Raw genomic sequence first — 14,511 nt, 5'->3', positions numbered from 1 at the left:
CACTGAAAATGTTCAGCGAATCTTCCTGTCAGATGCCAAAACTACGAAACCCGAAAACTTTAGGTCCTCAGCTGACATCTTCCTTGTAGATGCCCAGAGCCATTTGACGTGGTGTCACTTTAAAGAATTGAGCTATTAAATGATCCGTCTGCAAAAGTTTAACATCATTTCCTTTGTCATTTTCAGTTAATATTTTCAAAGAAGTGTGACCTTCCCTGAGGATTCCTTTCATTTCAATTCCTTTTCTTTTAGTTATACTTTATTATACTGTTCACGTATTATAAAAATTTACAGTTGAGATTCAGGTATATTCTTATTAATTTAAAATAGAATACTAGGTAAATTCGTTTAAAAAAAATAATGTAAACAAATGTGAATTACTTGGTTGAAACTAGAATCATTGTAATATTTCTAAAATGGGATCAAAGAACAAAACACCCCCATAATAAGTTCATCACATCAGTTATGGTGTAGTTTGCCTGTTTTATTTTTGTTTGATGTGTAATAATTATAGAACTTTCCTATATAGAGTGTTAGGTATTGTTATTCTGAGGGGAGGAAATTAATGTTGTTTGCCTCACTCAGAGCACTGGTCTTCCAAGATGTTCACCGCATAGATGTCTTGTATTTTTCAAGGTAAGAGAAAGACTGCAAATGCAGAGGCGGTTGTTTATGGCCATGGAAGTGGGAAGATAGAAATAAATGGGGTCGACTACCTGCTCTACTTCCCAGTGACCCAAGACAGGTGAGATCTGCGTTTGGGTTTGGCTTTTTTATTTTAAAGGAAATATACTTCATGATACATCCCGATCAACAAGGCTCATGATTTCCTTATGTTTGCCCAATTACTTCTCTTTGTTGTTTAGTTGCTAAGTCATGTCTGACTCCTTTGCGATCCCCTGGACCGTAGCCCACCAGGCTCCTCTGTCCATGGGATTTCTCAGGCAAGGATGCTAAAGTGGGTTGCCATTCCCTTCTCCGAGGGATCTTCCCCACCCAGGGCTCCAACCTGCACCTCCTGCATCGGCAGGCTCGTTCTTTGCCACTGAGCCACCAGGGAAGCTCCAGTCCAGGCTAACGCAGATCACTACTGGAGTGACCGTTTCTAGCTGCTCCCCTTGGGGTGTGGTTCCCTGTCCTCACAGACGTTTGCTGTATTCTGGGTACCTGCCTCCTGACTGTGCAGACCCCGCCTCCTGGGGCTTCTTTCTCACCTTGACCACCCTGATGCAAGTGCTCTCATATCTCCTGATGTTTTTTCTCAATTTTATTCTCAGTTTCTTTATGTTTATAAGCATTTGCTTGGGAATCTTAAAAGTTTCAGAAATTAAAGCAGATACATGTTTAAAGCAGATACAGATACCCAAACGAGTAGGTGAGCAGAGCTTCCCTTAGTAGCATTGTCACTCCCATCACTCCCCCTCAGTGAGGCAGGGTGTGCCACTGCACCCGAAAAAAAGAGACCGGCCCCACTCTCAGGGGGTCTGAGTATCCGAAACAGCAGTGTCTCTGCACGTGTTGTGATTCCTATAAACGCCTGGAGTGTGAGCGTTCTGTGAAGTCGTGTGTAGATGCTGCAAATCTAACTCCGCCTCTTGTGATGTCCTCAGAGAGCAGCTCATGTTCCCCTTTCATTTCCTCGACCGGCTTGGGAAACACGACGTGACCTGCACGGTGTCAGGGGGCGGGCGGTCGTCGCAGGCGGGGGCCATCCGCCTGGCCGTGGCCAGAGCCCTGTGCAGCTTCATCACCGAGGACGAGGTTGAATGGATGCGCCAAGGTACGGCTAGTTTGAGTTTCTGTGAGCCCTGAAAAGTAATAAGGCGTCATCACTTATCTTTTCAACTAGAATTTATTTAGACAGGTCTGGTTTGCCTTCCATGCAAGCTTGCTGTTTTTTTCCACTCCTTTTAAGTCGAGCGCGTGCAAAAGCCATGGGTATATGGTAAGTGAAGTTTTGCCTTTGCTGTGTGGCCGTTCAAAGTATTCTTAACAAAATATGTGAGCCTGGCACACAATGAAAAGAAGTGCTAGTGTTGGAAGAGTGAAGAGAACAGTGAAAAACTCCAGCCTGTGTAATACTTACAAACACATCAGGGATGGAGGCTGAGAGTGACTCGTAATCACGCCTGAGGACTGGGAGAGTGGGAGCCACCAGCAAAACTGACTTTACTCTCCCAGAATGGAAGTCTTGTGCTGAGAACGCAACTCTAAAACTTTTGTTTTAGATCTTGAAACAAAGTCCCAAGAAATACTATTGTCACACAGATTAAAAGGTAGAAGTTTCTTTTCTCAAATGTGTTCATGAAGTCGTATGTTACTTGTACATAACGGAGCCCAGAGGTAGAAAAGAAAAACCTCCTGGAAGGTGAAGTGTGTGGAAGTATAGACACCTTGGAGTCTGTAAAACTTCCGCTTCTGTAACGGTAAGCGCACCACGTGGCTTTCCTTGCAGTGACTAGTGATGCCACCACAGGAGCAGCTTTGTCCTTAGTTGAACAAGTTTTAAAACCAAAAAGGAATTGATCATAGCTCTCAGAGCAGAAGACAAGCAGACTCAAATAACGTGCCTGGTGTTTGTCCCAGAAATCAGGAAGATAGCCCCGAAGAGGGAAATCACGCTGCTGTCTGGAGGTTTATGTGAGGCGGGCGTAGGCTGTGGGCCTGGGTGCTTCCTCTTACCCCAGGACCTGTCGGTTCACGTGACTCACCTGGCTCCCTGCGTTTTCCATGGCTCCTAAAGGCGTCTCTTTTTATGCTACAGCTGGACTGCTCACCACGGATCCCCGTGTCCGAGAGCGTAAGAAGCCAGGCCAGGAGGGCGCCCGGAGGAAGTTCACCTGGAAGAAGCGCTGAGTGTCCCTTGTGGGAAAGCGAGGGGCGCACGGGAGACCACGGCCGGCTGGGCGGCTGCCTCGTGAGATGACTTACTTGCAATGCTGTGAAGGTCGCCTTCTGAAAATAATTACTTAAAATGTTTTAGCTTTGTTCTGCTGCTTCACTTTTAAAACTTTTTCAGAAGAGAGTTTTCAAAGCCTAACTCAGACTCCTGGCGTATTTGATCTGAAAGGAACATTCAGCAAAACCCAGCCAGGAGACCTTTCTCAGATGGGAAGGTCTGAGCTCTGGAGCCATACTGCTGACCTAAGAGCAGCGCAGACTTGAGCTCCGTCCTCCGCATGCTGTCGCTTTTCCAGACAGCTACACATTTTTCACAATTGAGGGATGAGATGCTTGTCAAAAAGAATGGAGCCAGCGGAGTGTCTGTCAGGAGCCCCACCGAGTTGCTGATGACGACGACAGGCCCGCCTCTCCCGGGCCCCGGCAGCCACCAGTCCTCTGTTTGTTTCTATGAGTTTGACTTTAGTTGTTGTTGTTTTTTCTTTACGATTCTGTGTATAAGTGATCCCGTACAGTGTTTGTCTTTCTCTGTCTGGCTTATTTCATGGAGCATGGTGCCCTCCAGGTTGGACACAGGCTTGTAGTCACAGGATGAATCAGTTCTGAGGCTCTGGGCTCGCACAATGCCCTGGGGGTCCCTCCCTGTGACACTGGGAACCACAGGCGTGAGGTGGGTTTGGGGTTTCGTAAAGGACAGTAAGTCTGGTCTTCGTGTGCAGCCCTGAATACAGCGGACAGTGTGGTGAGAGGGCCTGGCCCAGGGGGAGCAGGGGTTGAGGGCCCTGGGCATGATCTCTGTCTGGGAGGGGAGGACATGAGTGTCCACTTTACCTCCCAAATGTGATACAAACAGCTTTTGTTACAAACTGTTTTATGATAAAAGTGACTAAAGGACCGACCACCGTGAGGCAGGATGTAGGGCTCAGGTGTGGCCTTGGGTGGGAGTGGGGGGTGGGCCACCCTTGAGATGTGGGCATAGCAGCCTTGGCCCAGGTTTGGGAGGTTAGGACAATCCACAGGCCCGCAAGGCCCCAGTAGGTGCACGGTGATCATGGGTTGTGATTCTCATCAGGAAACCCACCCACCCCCGACCCCCATATCCTCTATCGTTCAGTTACACACGTGTGTGCAGGGGTCTCAGTCTGGCTGGGCAGGTGGAGTCATGTTGTGAACAGGCAGTGTCCTTGAAAATGAAGGATGCTTCATTGCCTTGGCCCCTCAGAACAAACAGAAGCACGATGCTCTGGATGGAGTTAGCTGCACGCTGCAGACGCAGGGCTTCCACATCTGTTATGACGTCCAGGCTACACCCGACTTGGCAGCCCCACAGACACGGGTGTGTAGCCCACATAAACAAGGGAGGTGGCCAACCATGAGGACCTCTCAGTATCTATAAGGGACGGTAAGCCCATTGTGTTTGCACAATGCTGACTTAAGGTACCTCTATCATGAAGGCTGTGACACCTTCCACCAAATTAACCGTCAAGGAGGGGCTTCCCTGTGGTCCAGTGGTAAAGAATCCTCCTTCCACTGAAGGGAGGGGACGTGGGCCTAATCCCTGATAGGGGATCTGAGACTACACATTTGGGGGTCTGCCAAGCCTGCACGCCAGGCCCTGCAATGAAGACCCCGCACAGCCCAAAAAATAAAAAGTTTAAAAATGTAATCAAGGAGCCATAAAAATCAACATCTCACAAAAATACTGCCACCTTCTTTGGTGACCAGCCTTGGGATATAGAAATTTTTCTTATTATATGTAAACCCTTGGTTAAGACACAGTAAACTCATAATTAAAAATCGGCAGTCATCTTTGAGTGCTAAGCTGTAAAAACTCCTGAGCTTCAGCACTGAGCAAGATCTTGTCTATTTTCTTCTGTCATTTCTTAGAAAATATAAATTACTACAGAGGTGCGAAGTGTAGGGAAAAAGGAGTTCAAAGTCGTATCACTGTATTCCTTCAACTCAGGCCATTAGTTTTTTAAACAAAGTGATAAGATTCATATGTTTTTAAAAAGGAACCATAGTTAGAATTAGGTATCTCATTAGAATCAGAAGACACTCAGGGGTTTTGATGTAATGGACCGAGGGCCTGCTTTACCTTTGTGTTTCTAAGCTCTGGGGGCCTTGCTGTCTACAGGGAGGGCCCCTCCCAGGCTTGCCAGACCCTGGAGGCGGTAACCACATGCCTGCTCCGTGCCTTCCAAGCAGTCACTCCTAGTCTGTTGGATTCCTCATACCTGATCATGATAAAACCTAGGTTTTACTCCTGGCCTCGGCCTTTCAGGCTCTGTCCTGCAGTAGCAGCATGGAGGGTCACAGTCTAGCCTTGCTGTTAGTGCCTTTTCGTACTCAAGTTTTGTTCATCAAACATTTACTTGCTACATTATAAATACAGGTTCCTTCTAGGAAATTTTCTTTAAAGGATGGGAGGAGGCCCCTTCATGAAAATGGTAAATTCCTGTTGCACGCATGCTTAGTCGCTCAGTCGTGTCCGACTGCAATCCTTTGGATGACAGCCTGCCAGGTTCCTCTGACCATGGGATTTTCCAGGCAACGATACTGGAGTGGGTTGCCATTTCCCACGAAATTATGGCTGCTTAAAGCTTCCACAAACATTAGGACCGCTTTTGGATCCTCTATGAGAACTTCTCATGAGAAATGTAAATTTATTCCTTTTTCATTTTCCCAACACCTGATTGAAACCTGCCTGGGGAGCCGGCCTTGTAGTGTGGGGTCTTCCTCTGCATGTGGAGAATGAGGGGTTCGCGCAAGCTCTCCTGATTGAGTCTCACCTGCCATCAACCTCTCCACCAGAGATGCCGTTATCACTGTTCCCTCGCAGCTTCCCTACTGTTACTTGAATTTTTCTCCTGTGATTTCAGTACACTACCTTGAAGTAAAGGGTCGATGGTGGGAGGGGCATCTTTCACGATGGTGATTGATGAAGCAGAATATTGCAGGTCAGTTAACATGGAGACCTCAGTTGCAGGTTGCAGAAGCCCCAAACCTGGACTTGACACTGAAAAGGAGGGTCTTCTTGGGAGGTTCTCGGGGTACGTGACCCCTGAGGGAGGGGCTGGGTGGACGTCCTGCAGGGCAGGAAAGGGGCTGTGTCCCCCGTCTCCGGGGTGCTCAGCTCCCAATCCAGGGTCTTGCTTGCTTGTTCCTTGGGGTTCTTCCCACAGACTAGGGATCTAGGGTCACTTGGGACTGAGGGCCACCCCCGTGGAAGCCGTGGTGGAGCAGGGGCAGACCTGGCAGACAGTCCTGTGCCCGGAGGTGGGACCTGGGTGCCAGGGTCGGGCCTGGGTCTCTCGCTTCAGGGGTGTGCAGAGTGGTCTGGGGCCCCTCACCCCCAGCCCCAGGCTCAGCCCTGCCTGCAACTCCCCAACCAGCGCCAGCGGGGTGGCCGACCCCTGACCCTGCCACCAGGTCCAACTCTGACCCTCCACCCAGCCACCCTGCCCTCCCCTGCCCGGTGCCCACGAGTGGCCCGGCCACTGGCCCCAGTTCCCCTCCTGCCCTCGCATCCGCCCATCCTCAGCCCAGGCGTGGCATGCGGTGCTGGTCTGCGTCTGTCTCCTCCAGCAGACGCGGGCTGCGGACTCTGCTGCCTGGCCAGCACCTGGCTAGCAGGGGGCTCGGGAGTGAGCAGGCCGCCTTGGGGAGGGCCATCACTGCCGACCCGTTGCTGGGTGGCTCAGGTAGCTCAGGAGCTGGGCCCATCTGCCTGTCTGCCTCGGATCATCCATCTGGCCGCGGTGTCTTCACTGGGGACTCCTTGGGGTCCCGCAGGACAAGGGTTACAGAAAACCCTTGATGGAGTTCCTGTCCTCCAAGCCGTAAGTTTATGTCTCTAATTAGAGACACACAACAAACAGAGAAAACAATTAGATGGCAATTAGGCCCTGCTGGGAAATGTCGACTGAGATAATGACACGGAGCCAAAGATGGGCCGCCCTCACCTGGCAGGTCGGCTTGGAGTCTCTACAAAGCCTGGGTGACAGCTGCTCAGGAGACCACTGCCCTCTGTCCCCACGGCCTCTGCCCTCTGGCCTGAAAAATGGGGCAGAATTCCAGGGCATTCCAGGGCTCCTTGGACCCCTCAGAACTGGAGTGAGACACGGGGTGGTCTGAGGCATCTAGTCCTAGAGAATCACTGTGACTGGCAGTTTGACCGGAAACATCAAAACAAAACTGCCCAGAGGAGATGGGCCCTGCCCACAGGGCAGCGGCCAGAGGCTGCACTCTAGCTGCTCCTGGCAGTCGCCCCCCTGCACACCACCCGTCTGCCTGAGGAAAGAAGTGACAGGAAGTCGGTGCCCACTGTTGCTGCCTGGCGCTGTGCCCTGGGCATTCCCGTGTCCCAAGGTGGGCTGACCTCTCCGGGCTGGCTACATTCCTGGTGAGGACCCTCTTCCAGGCCCTCCTGGATCTGGCTTCCCTTCGCTCTGACCTGGCTACCCACAGGCAGCGACAAGGGCATCAGTTTGGCCTGACACACGGCGTGGGGGCACGCTCCCTGGAGGCATCTCTGCACACAGATGGCGAGCAAGCTGGAGGCCCACACACACATCGGCACCAGGGGTTCTCTCTCAAGATGATGCAAATTCAAACCGTGAAACTTCCAATCCATGTGGGAACCATGGATCCATGTGGGAACCAGGGTATGAGATGGAAGCACAGGCCCCTCGCCCTGGAGAGACGTCAGGTAGGAGAATACCACTGAGGGGAGGAAGGAGCATCGTCAGGTGGGCGGGAGCTTAGGGCTTGTTCTGTCCAGGGGTCACCAACCAGAGGCTCCCCACACGCGCACCAGGAGGTCAGGGGCCAGACTCGGGGTCCCACTGGGGTGCAACCTCTGACACCTGCCCCCCACCCTTTCTCAGACAGGGACACCAAGGTGCACCAAGGGGGTGGCTTCCCTCATTGCTGGGTGACAGGGTTCCGAGTTTTTATTCCAACATGCCAACTGATCAAATCCTGACCAGCTCTCATTCCTGAATCATCTGGAGACATTGATTCGTTGAAAGTGAAGCCAAGTGGTGACTATTTCTCTTCTATCAAAGGATATTCATTTATTATGTGCCTGTATTTGACTTATAGAATCTACTTGTGTCTAGATATCTTTATGTGGTGAAATTATGGATAATTTTTCACTTTCTCCTTTTATGTGTGGTTTGAACTTTTTAAAGCTCATTCATAAACTTCTATCACATAAAATAGTGATTTTTCACCGTGACGTGTGCAGATTTCTAGCGGGCAGTACCCTTGTTCAACCACAAGGTGGAGGAGTTTACAACAGAATAAGCGACTCCATGCGGTGAGCTGAAGGGGTGGATCCCCGGCTCCCCCCCAGGTTCACCTAGGTGATCCATGGATGTTCTAAGGCCCTTGGAAACAACAGGTGTATTAATTATATTTTCAGATCCATGCATTGTGGATGAAACTACATTCTGGTATATTTTCATATGCTTACCTTTGAACATATAGTTCTCTCACTTATAAAATTGATTCCTTTTTACTATATTAGTTTTAGGTATGCAACATAATGATTTGATATTTGCACACCTCATCATTTTACTGTGCTTCCCAGATACTGCATTTTTTTTTTTTTAACAAATGGAAGGTTTGTGGCAAACCTGTGTTGAGCAAGGCTGTCGGTGCCATTTCCCCAAAGCATCTCCTCTCTTTGTGTTTCTGTGTCCCGTTTTGGTAATTCTCTCAATGTTTCCAACATTTTCATTATTATTAAATTTGCTAGGGTGCTATATGATCAGGGACCTTTGACGTTATTGTACTGTAACTGTCTTGGGCTGCCACGAGCCACACCCACAAAAGACAGGAATTTCTTCGATTAATGTGTGTGTGTTGTGACTGCTCCACTGACCAGCCGTTACTGCTCTCTCTCCTTCTCCTTGGGCCTCCACCTTTTCAGAGACACAACAATATTGAAATCAGGCCAATTGATAGCTCTTCAGTGGCCTCTAGTGTTCAAGTGAAAGGAAGATCCACGTCTCTCTCACTTGAAATAAAAATTTAGAAATGGGGTTTTCCTGGTGGTCCAGTGGTTGAGAATCCTCCTGCCAATGCAGGAGACACGGGTTCAATCCCTGACCCGGGAAGATCCCACCTGCCGCGGAGCAACTAACCCCGTGCGCCTCAACAGGTGACCCGAGGTCTAGAGCCTGTGCTCTGCAACAAGAGAAGCCACTGCAATGAGAGGCCCACATACCAAATCAAAGAAGAACCCCCGCTTGCCGCGACTGGAGAAAGCCTGCACGCAGCAACAAAGACCCAGTGCAGCCAAGCATAAATAAATACATCTTTTGTTAAAAATGCCAAAAATGATTAAGCTTAATGAAGAAAGCACATCGAAAGCCACGGCAGGCTGACAGCTAATGTTCTTGTGCCAAACAGCCTGCTAGTGGATACAAAGGAAAGGTCCTTGGAGAAAATGAACGGTGCTCCAGTGGACACACACAGATGATAAGACGTGCCTCGGAGCAACTCAGCCCGAGAGTCACAACCATCCAGCCTGTGCTCCAGAGCCTGGGAGCCGCAGCCGCTGAAGCCCATGCACCCTGGAGCCTGCGCTCAGCAGCAAGAGAACTCACTGCGAAGGCAGCCTGTGCATCGCAACTAGAGAGAACCCCGCTCGCCGCAACTAGAGAAAGCTCTCGCAGCCATGAAGACCCCAAAATACAATGAATGAGTAAGTAATTTTAAGTTTCTTTCAGAATAATACTGCTTACTGACAGTGACCCAAGAGTATCTCTGATGGAGACAATGAGATTACAGCTGTTTTCATCCTGCAGTCCATGAAATTGCTCAGAGTAATTTCATCTTTCAAATCTTATTATTTACGGAAAACATTTTCTAAGGCTATAGCCACCATTGATAGTGACTCCTCCAATGGGTCTGAGAGAAAAAAAAAATCAGACTCACTGAGGGCTCAGGTGATGGTTAACGTTTTTTAGCAATAAAATATTTTTAATTAAGGTTTGTACATTTCTTAGACATGATGCTACACTTAATAGCCTATAGTATAGCATAAATGTAACTTTTATGCACTGGGAAATGAAACATTTCATGTGACTCACTTTATTGTGATATTTGCCGTACCCGTGGAGGTCTGGAAGCAAACCCACAGCACCTCCGAGGTCTACCTGTATTGCAAAAGGATCACCATAAGAGGTTGAGTTCCCATCTGTTGCCGCACATGGTGACAAATAAAGGATTTTTGTGATGAGGATAAACTGGGTCCTTTTCCGAGAGGTGAATTGTTGGAGATGACCAAGATCTGCCATCGCAGGACTTGGCCACAGCATCCTGCAGAGAAGGAAGTTTCCTGCAGAGGGAAGACTGGATGCCCCAGCTGCCTCCTCCAGCCGCCACCCCCAGGACAGCATGGCTCCCCTGAGACGTTGAGTTGCTGTTTCAAAACATACATTTACATCAGTGTTTTGAATATTAATAAACTGTCTAAATGCTAGTTTACAAAAAAAAAAAGTGGAGAGAATTTAACTCAAAATAGTGGAAGCCACGGAGAAGGCAATGGCACCTCACTCCAGTACTCTTGTCTGGAAAATCCCATGGGCAGAGGAGCCTGGTAGGCTGCAGTGCATGGGGTCGCTAGGAGTTGGACATGACTGAACGACTTCACTTTCACTTTTCACTTTCATGTATTGGAGAAGGAAATGGCAACCCACTCCAGTGTTCTTGCCTGGAGAATCCCAGGGACGGGGGAGCCTGGTGGGCTGCCGTCTCTAGGGCTGCACAGAGTTGGACACGACTGAAGCTACTTAGCAGCAGCAGCAGCAGCAGCAGTGGAAGGCAAGTGTTAAGAAACTGAGACACAACACCAACCCATTTAGGATGGTGATTCATCCTGAGTCTCAGGTGGGAGGGGTGGGGGTGGGTGAGACCCCACCCAGAGACATGCCCCCGGGGCTCGGAAGCTCCAGGGACTTGGCCAGGATGGCCATCTCTCCACTTCCCTGCCGTCCGCCCAAAATCCATCCTGGCAGGACACGTGGACGGAGAGTGGCAGGAGTTTAATCAGCATGTTTTCTGCCAGAAGCATCCAGGCGCCTGCGGGGTGACCCGGGCTGCAGTGGGGAAGGAGACAGCCCTGGCTGGAAACACTCACCCTCCCCCGTCCAAGGCAGATGTGAGCGGATTCTCTGTATCACAGAAACGCCATCTCCTTAGACCTCCGTACTGTCAGAGGACCAAGGCGAGGGACTGAGCCATGACCCCATAGACGGCAGCCCACCAGGCTCCCCCGTCCCTGGGATTCTCCAGGCAAGAACACTGAAGTGGGTTGCCATTTCCTTCTCCAATGCATGAAAGTGAAAAGTGAAAGTGAAGTCTCTCAGTTGTGTCCGACTCTTAGCAACCCCATGGACTGCAGCCTACCAGACTCCTCCATCCATGGGATTTTCCAGGCAAGAGTACTGGAGTGGGTTGCCATTGGTCGCACAGAGTCGGACACGACTGAAGTGACTTAGCAAGAGCAGCAGCTCTTTCCAATAGGCTGAGAACTAATAAGATATAAGCTGCTTTTCTGTTGTTTTAACCAGCACTGGCAGCACTCAGATTCAAAGTGAATTTACCAAATAGAGAAAGAGAAAAACCCATCCGGGCTTCCCAGGTGGCTCGGTGGTAAAGAACCCATCTACCAATGCAAGAGACTCAGGAGATGCAGGTTTGATTCCTGGGTCAGGAAAATCCCCTGTAGGGGAAATGGCAACCCACTCCAGTGTTCTTACCTTGGAGATCCCATAGACAGAGAAGCCTGTTGGGCTATAGCCCATGGAGGCGCAAGGAGTCGATCATGACTTAGTGATTGAACAAGAATAATAAATCTTACCTTGATCCCCAACTGACAGCTAGTAGCATTTTCAGTTCTATTTTGTATATTTTCACGTGAAAGCATATTTTCCATAGTTGTAATTGCAGCACACATACGATTTTAAAACAGATTTTCATTTACTATCGTAACCACCCTGAACTGCATAATTATTGTTTTAATGACCTCATAATAGGCTCAGACGGTAAAGCGTCTTTCTACTATGTGGGAGACCCGGGTTCCATCCCTGGGTTGGGAAGATCCCCTGAAGAGGGAAATGGCGATCCACTCCAGGACTATTGCCTGGAAAATCCCATGGACAGAGGAGCCCAGTAGGCTACAGCCCGTGGGATTCCAAAGAGTCGGACACGGCTGAGCGACTTCACTTTCACTGAGCATATGCTCCCTCATGGACTTAGCTAGTTTCCATACTGTTGGTCACGTGGGCTTGTTAAAAATGATACTGTAAATAATGTGTCGCCAGCATTCATGCATGGCTGCTTTTTCTTTCATTTACCCTTGGGGTCGGTTTTCCCTGGTGGCTCAGATGGTAAAGAATCTCCTGCGATGCAAGAGACCTGGGTTCGATCCCTGGGTTGGGAGGATCCCCTGAAGGAGGGCATGGCAACCCACTCCAGTATTCTTGCCTGGAGGATCCCCATGGACAGAGGAGCCTGGTGGGCTACAGTCTATGGGGTCACAAAGGGTCAGACATGACTGAGCAACTAAGCACACCCTCAGGGTCAGTGCCCTGAACCACCTTTATCAGATCAATGGCATGAATTGTGACTTTATCCCCAGAGCACCCTGCTGTTTCTGGGGTACATGTGCCAGCCCCACGGCCAAGGTCAACACTGACCATTTCCTTTTTCAGAGACTCCAGCTTTCCCGTGGGCTCTGCCTGGGGGACACAGACATCCAGCTGTTCCTCAGCCCATTCTGTTCTCAGGCGTCCCTCTGCTGGGAGTGAGCCTTGTCTTGTCAGCCTGTCCTCTGGTCTCCCAAACCCTGGCGGTCTGCACAGCTCCCTTCCTTGGTGGGAGTGTGCCTGCTGCTCCCCAGGGTCCCCCCACAGCTCCTGCCCGCTTCCCCTCCTCCTGGTGCCCGTCCACATCCTTCCACACCCCACATACACCCTGCTCTGCCAGGCCCTGGCCCAGGACGCTTCCACCACATGGGGGACTGGCTTTTTCTAGTATCACTGGGGTGTTAACTACAGAGGCCCTTCCACTTGGTCTCTGTGAGGCCTGGATCTCATCCTTCCAGACACTTTCTCTCACCTCGGAGCCTGTGTCCTCCTGCCACTTCTCGGTAAGTGTCAGCTGTCTCCTCTTTGCTGACCCAGTTCCTAACCATTGGTGTCCCCCAACTAGGATGGATGGCTAGTGGGGCAGTGCAGTGGGGCCTCGCCCCTCTCTCCAGGCTGTCGTATCAGTTCTAAAATTTATAGAAAGTGCTCACAACCCAAGTGCCCGTCGACAGATGATGGAGAAACAAAATGCTGTCTGCATGCGATGGAGTACCAAGTGTGCAGTCCCGGAGGTTTTAGCTCATCCTGATCCTGGTGCTTGCATGTCTCTGAGCTTGAAATTAACTAAGACGAATGTAAGATTTCAAGCAATATTTTGATATTATGCAAATAAGACAGCAAAGTTTGCTGAAAAACATTAGCATAAGTAACAGGTAAAGTTTATGGGTTTTTCTAATGAGAAAGGCAGGAAATAAAGCTGAGTGTTAATTCCCGCCAATTCATCTATATGATGAGAAGCATCAGGATGCTATCAAGAAGGAAGTGTGCAGTTCCTAGAGTGTCCGGCAGCGCGTCTGCATTTAAATCGGAGGGATGTCCCCCTCCTCTCATGTCTCAAAACCTTGTTCAGGGGTTAGAAAGTCCTGGAACATGAATACATTAAATGGAAAACTTCCCCTTTTATCACACAAGAACTTTCCCTGATTATCCGCTGGTTTGCATCAACTACAAAGCAGGAAAGAGCTTCACAAAAGGCATTTTTAAGCTACTGACTTTATTTTGTTGAGTGTGGGGGAGGCTATTTTTGCAAGCAAAGGTGAACATGGCCAATTTTTGTTTCCCTAACTTAAAACTCCAGTTTTAACTGGAGTCTTTCCTCCAGTCTGAGATCAAACAAAACTGTTGTGAGCCTCTGGGTACGTATTTTTGTGTGAACCTGTCTTTATTGGAGAAGGAAATGGTAGCCCACTCCAGTACTCTTGCCTGGAAAATCCCACAGACAGAGGAGCCTGGTAGGCTACAGTCTATGGAGTCGCAAAGAGTTGGACATGACTGAGCGACTTCACTTTCACTCTCAAGTCTTCATTTCTCTGACCAGAGACCCAAGTGTGCAGGTCACATGGTCACTGCCTATTTGGTTTTGTGAGAAACTGCTGAACTGTTAGAGGCTTCCCTGGTGGCAGAGTGGTAAAGAATCCACCTGCCAGTGCAGAAGATGCAGGTTCAATCCTGGGTCGGGAAGATCCCCTGGAGAAGGGAATGGCAACCCACCACAGTATTCTTGCCTGGAGAATCCCATGGACAGAGGAGCCTGGTGGGCTACAGGCCATGGGGTTGAAAACAGTCGGACACAACTGAACTATTGGCTGGGGGGCTGAACCATTTTACATTCCCTCTAGCCAAGTGTGAGGAGAAGGCAATGGCACCCCACTCCAGTACTCTTGCCTGGAAAGTCCCATGGAGGGAGGAGCCTGGTGGGCTGCAGTCCATGGGGTTGATAAGAGTC

At 49.7% G+C, this 14,511-nt stretch overlaps 1 protein-coding gene across 1 annotated transcript in view; it reads left to right on the top strand.

The window, feature by feature from the left end:
- The window catches only part of MRPS9 (mitochondrial ribosomal protein S9), a 36,736-nt gene extending 33,338 nt beyond the window's left edge, over nucleotides 1-3,398 (top strand). Inside the window, exons 9-11 of the mRNA XM_068976417.1 lie at nucleotides 637-745; nucleotides 1,611-1,780; nucleotides 2,765-3,398. Of these exons, the coding sequence (XP_068832518.1) occupies nucleotides 637-745; nucleotides 1,611-1,780; nucleotides 2,765-2,856 (371 nt within the window). The 3' untranslated portion in view covers nucleotides 2,857-3,398. The remainder of the gene's footprint in view (nucleotides 1-636; nucleotides 746-1,610; nucleotides 1,781-2,764) is intronic.
- Nucleotides 3,399-14,511: the final 11,113 nt, after the last annotated feature.

This window comes from Capricornis sumatraensis, chromosome 1, assembly GCF_032405125.1.
Source record: "Capricornis sumatraensis isolate serow.1 chromosome 1, serow.2, whole genome shotgun sequence".
Taxonomy (NCBI): Eukaryota; Metazoa; Chordata; class Mammalia; order Artiodactyla; family Bovidae; genus Capricornis; species Capricornis sumatraensis.
This window is presented reverse-complemented; position numbering and strand designations above follow the sequence as displayed.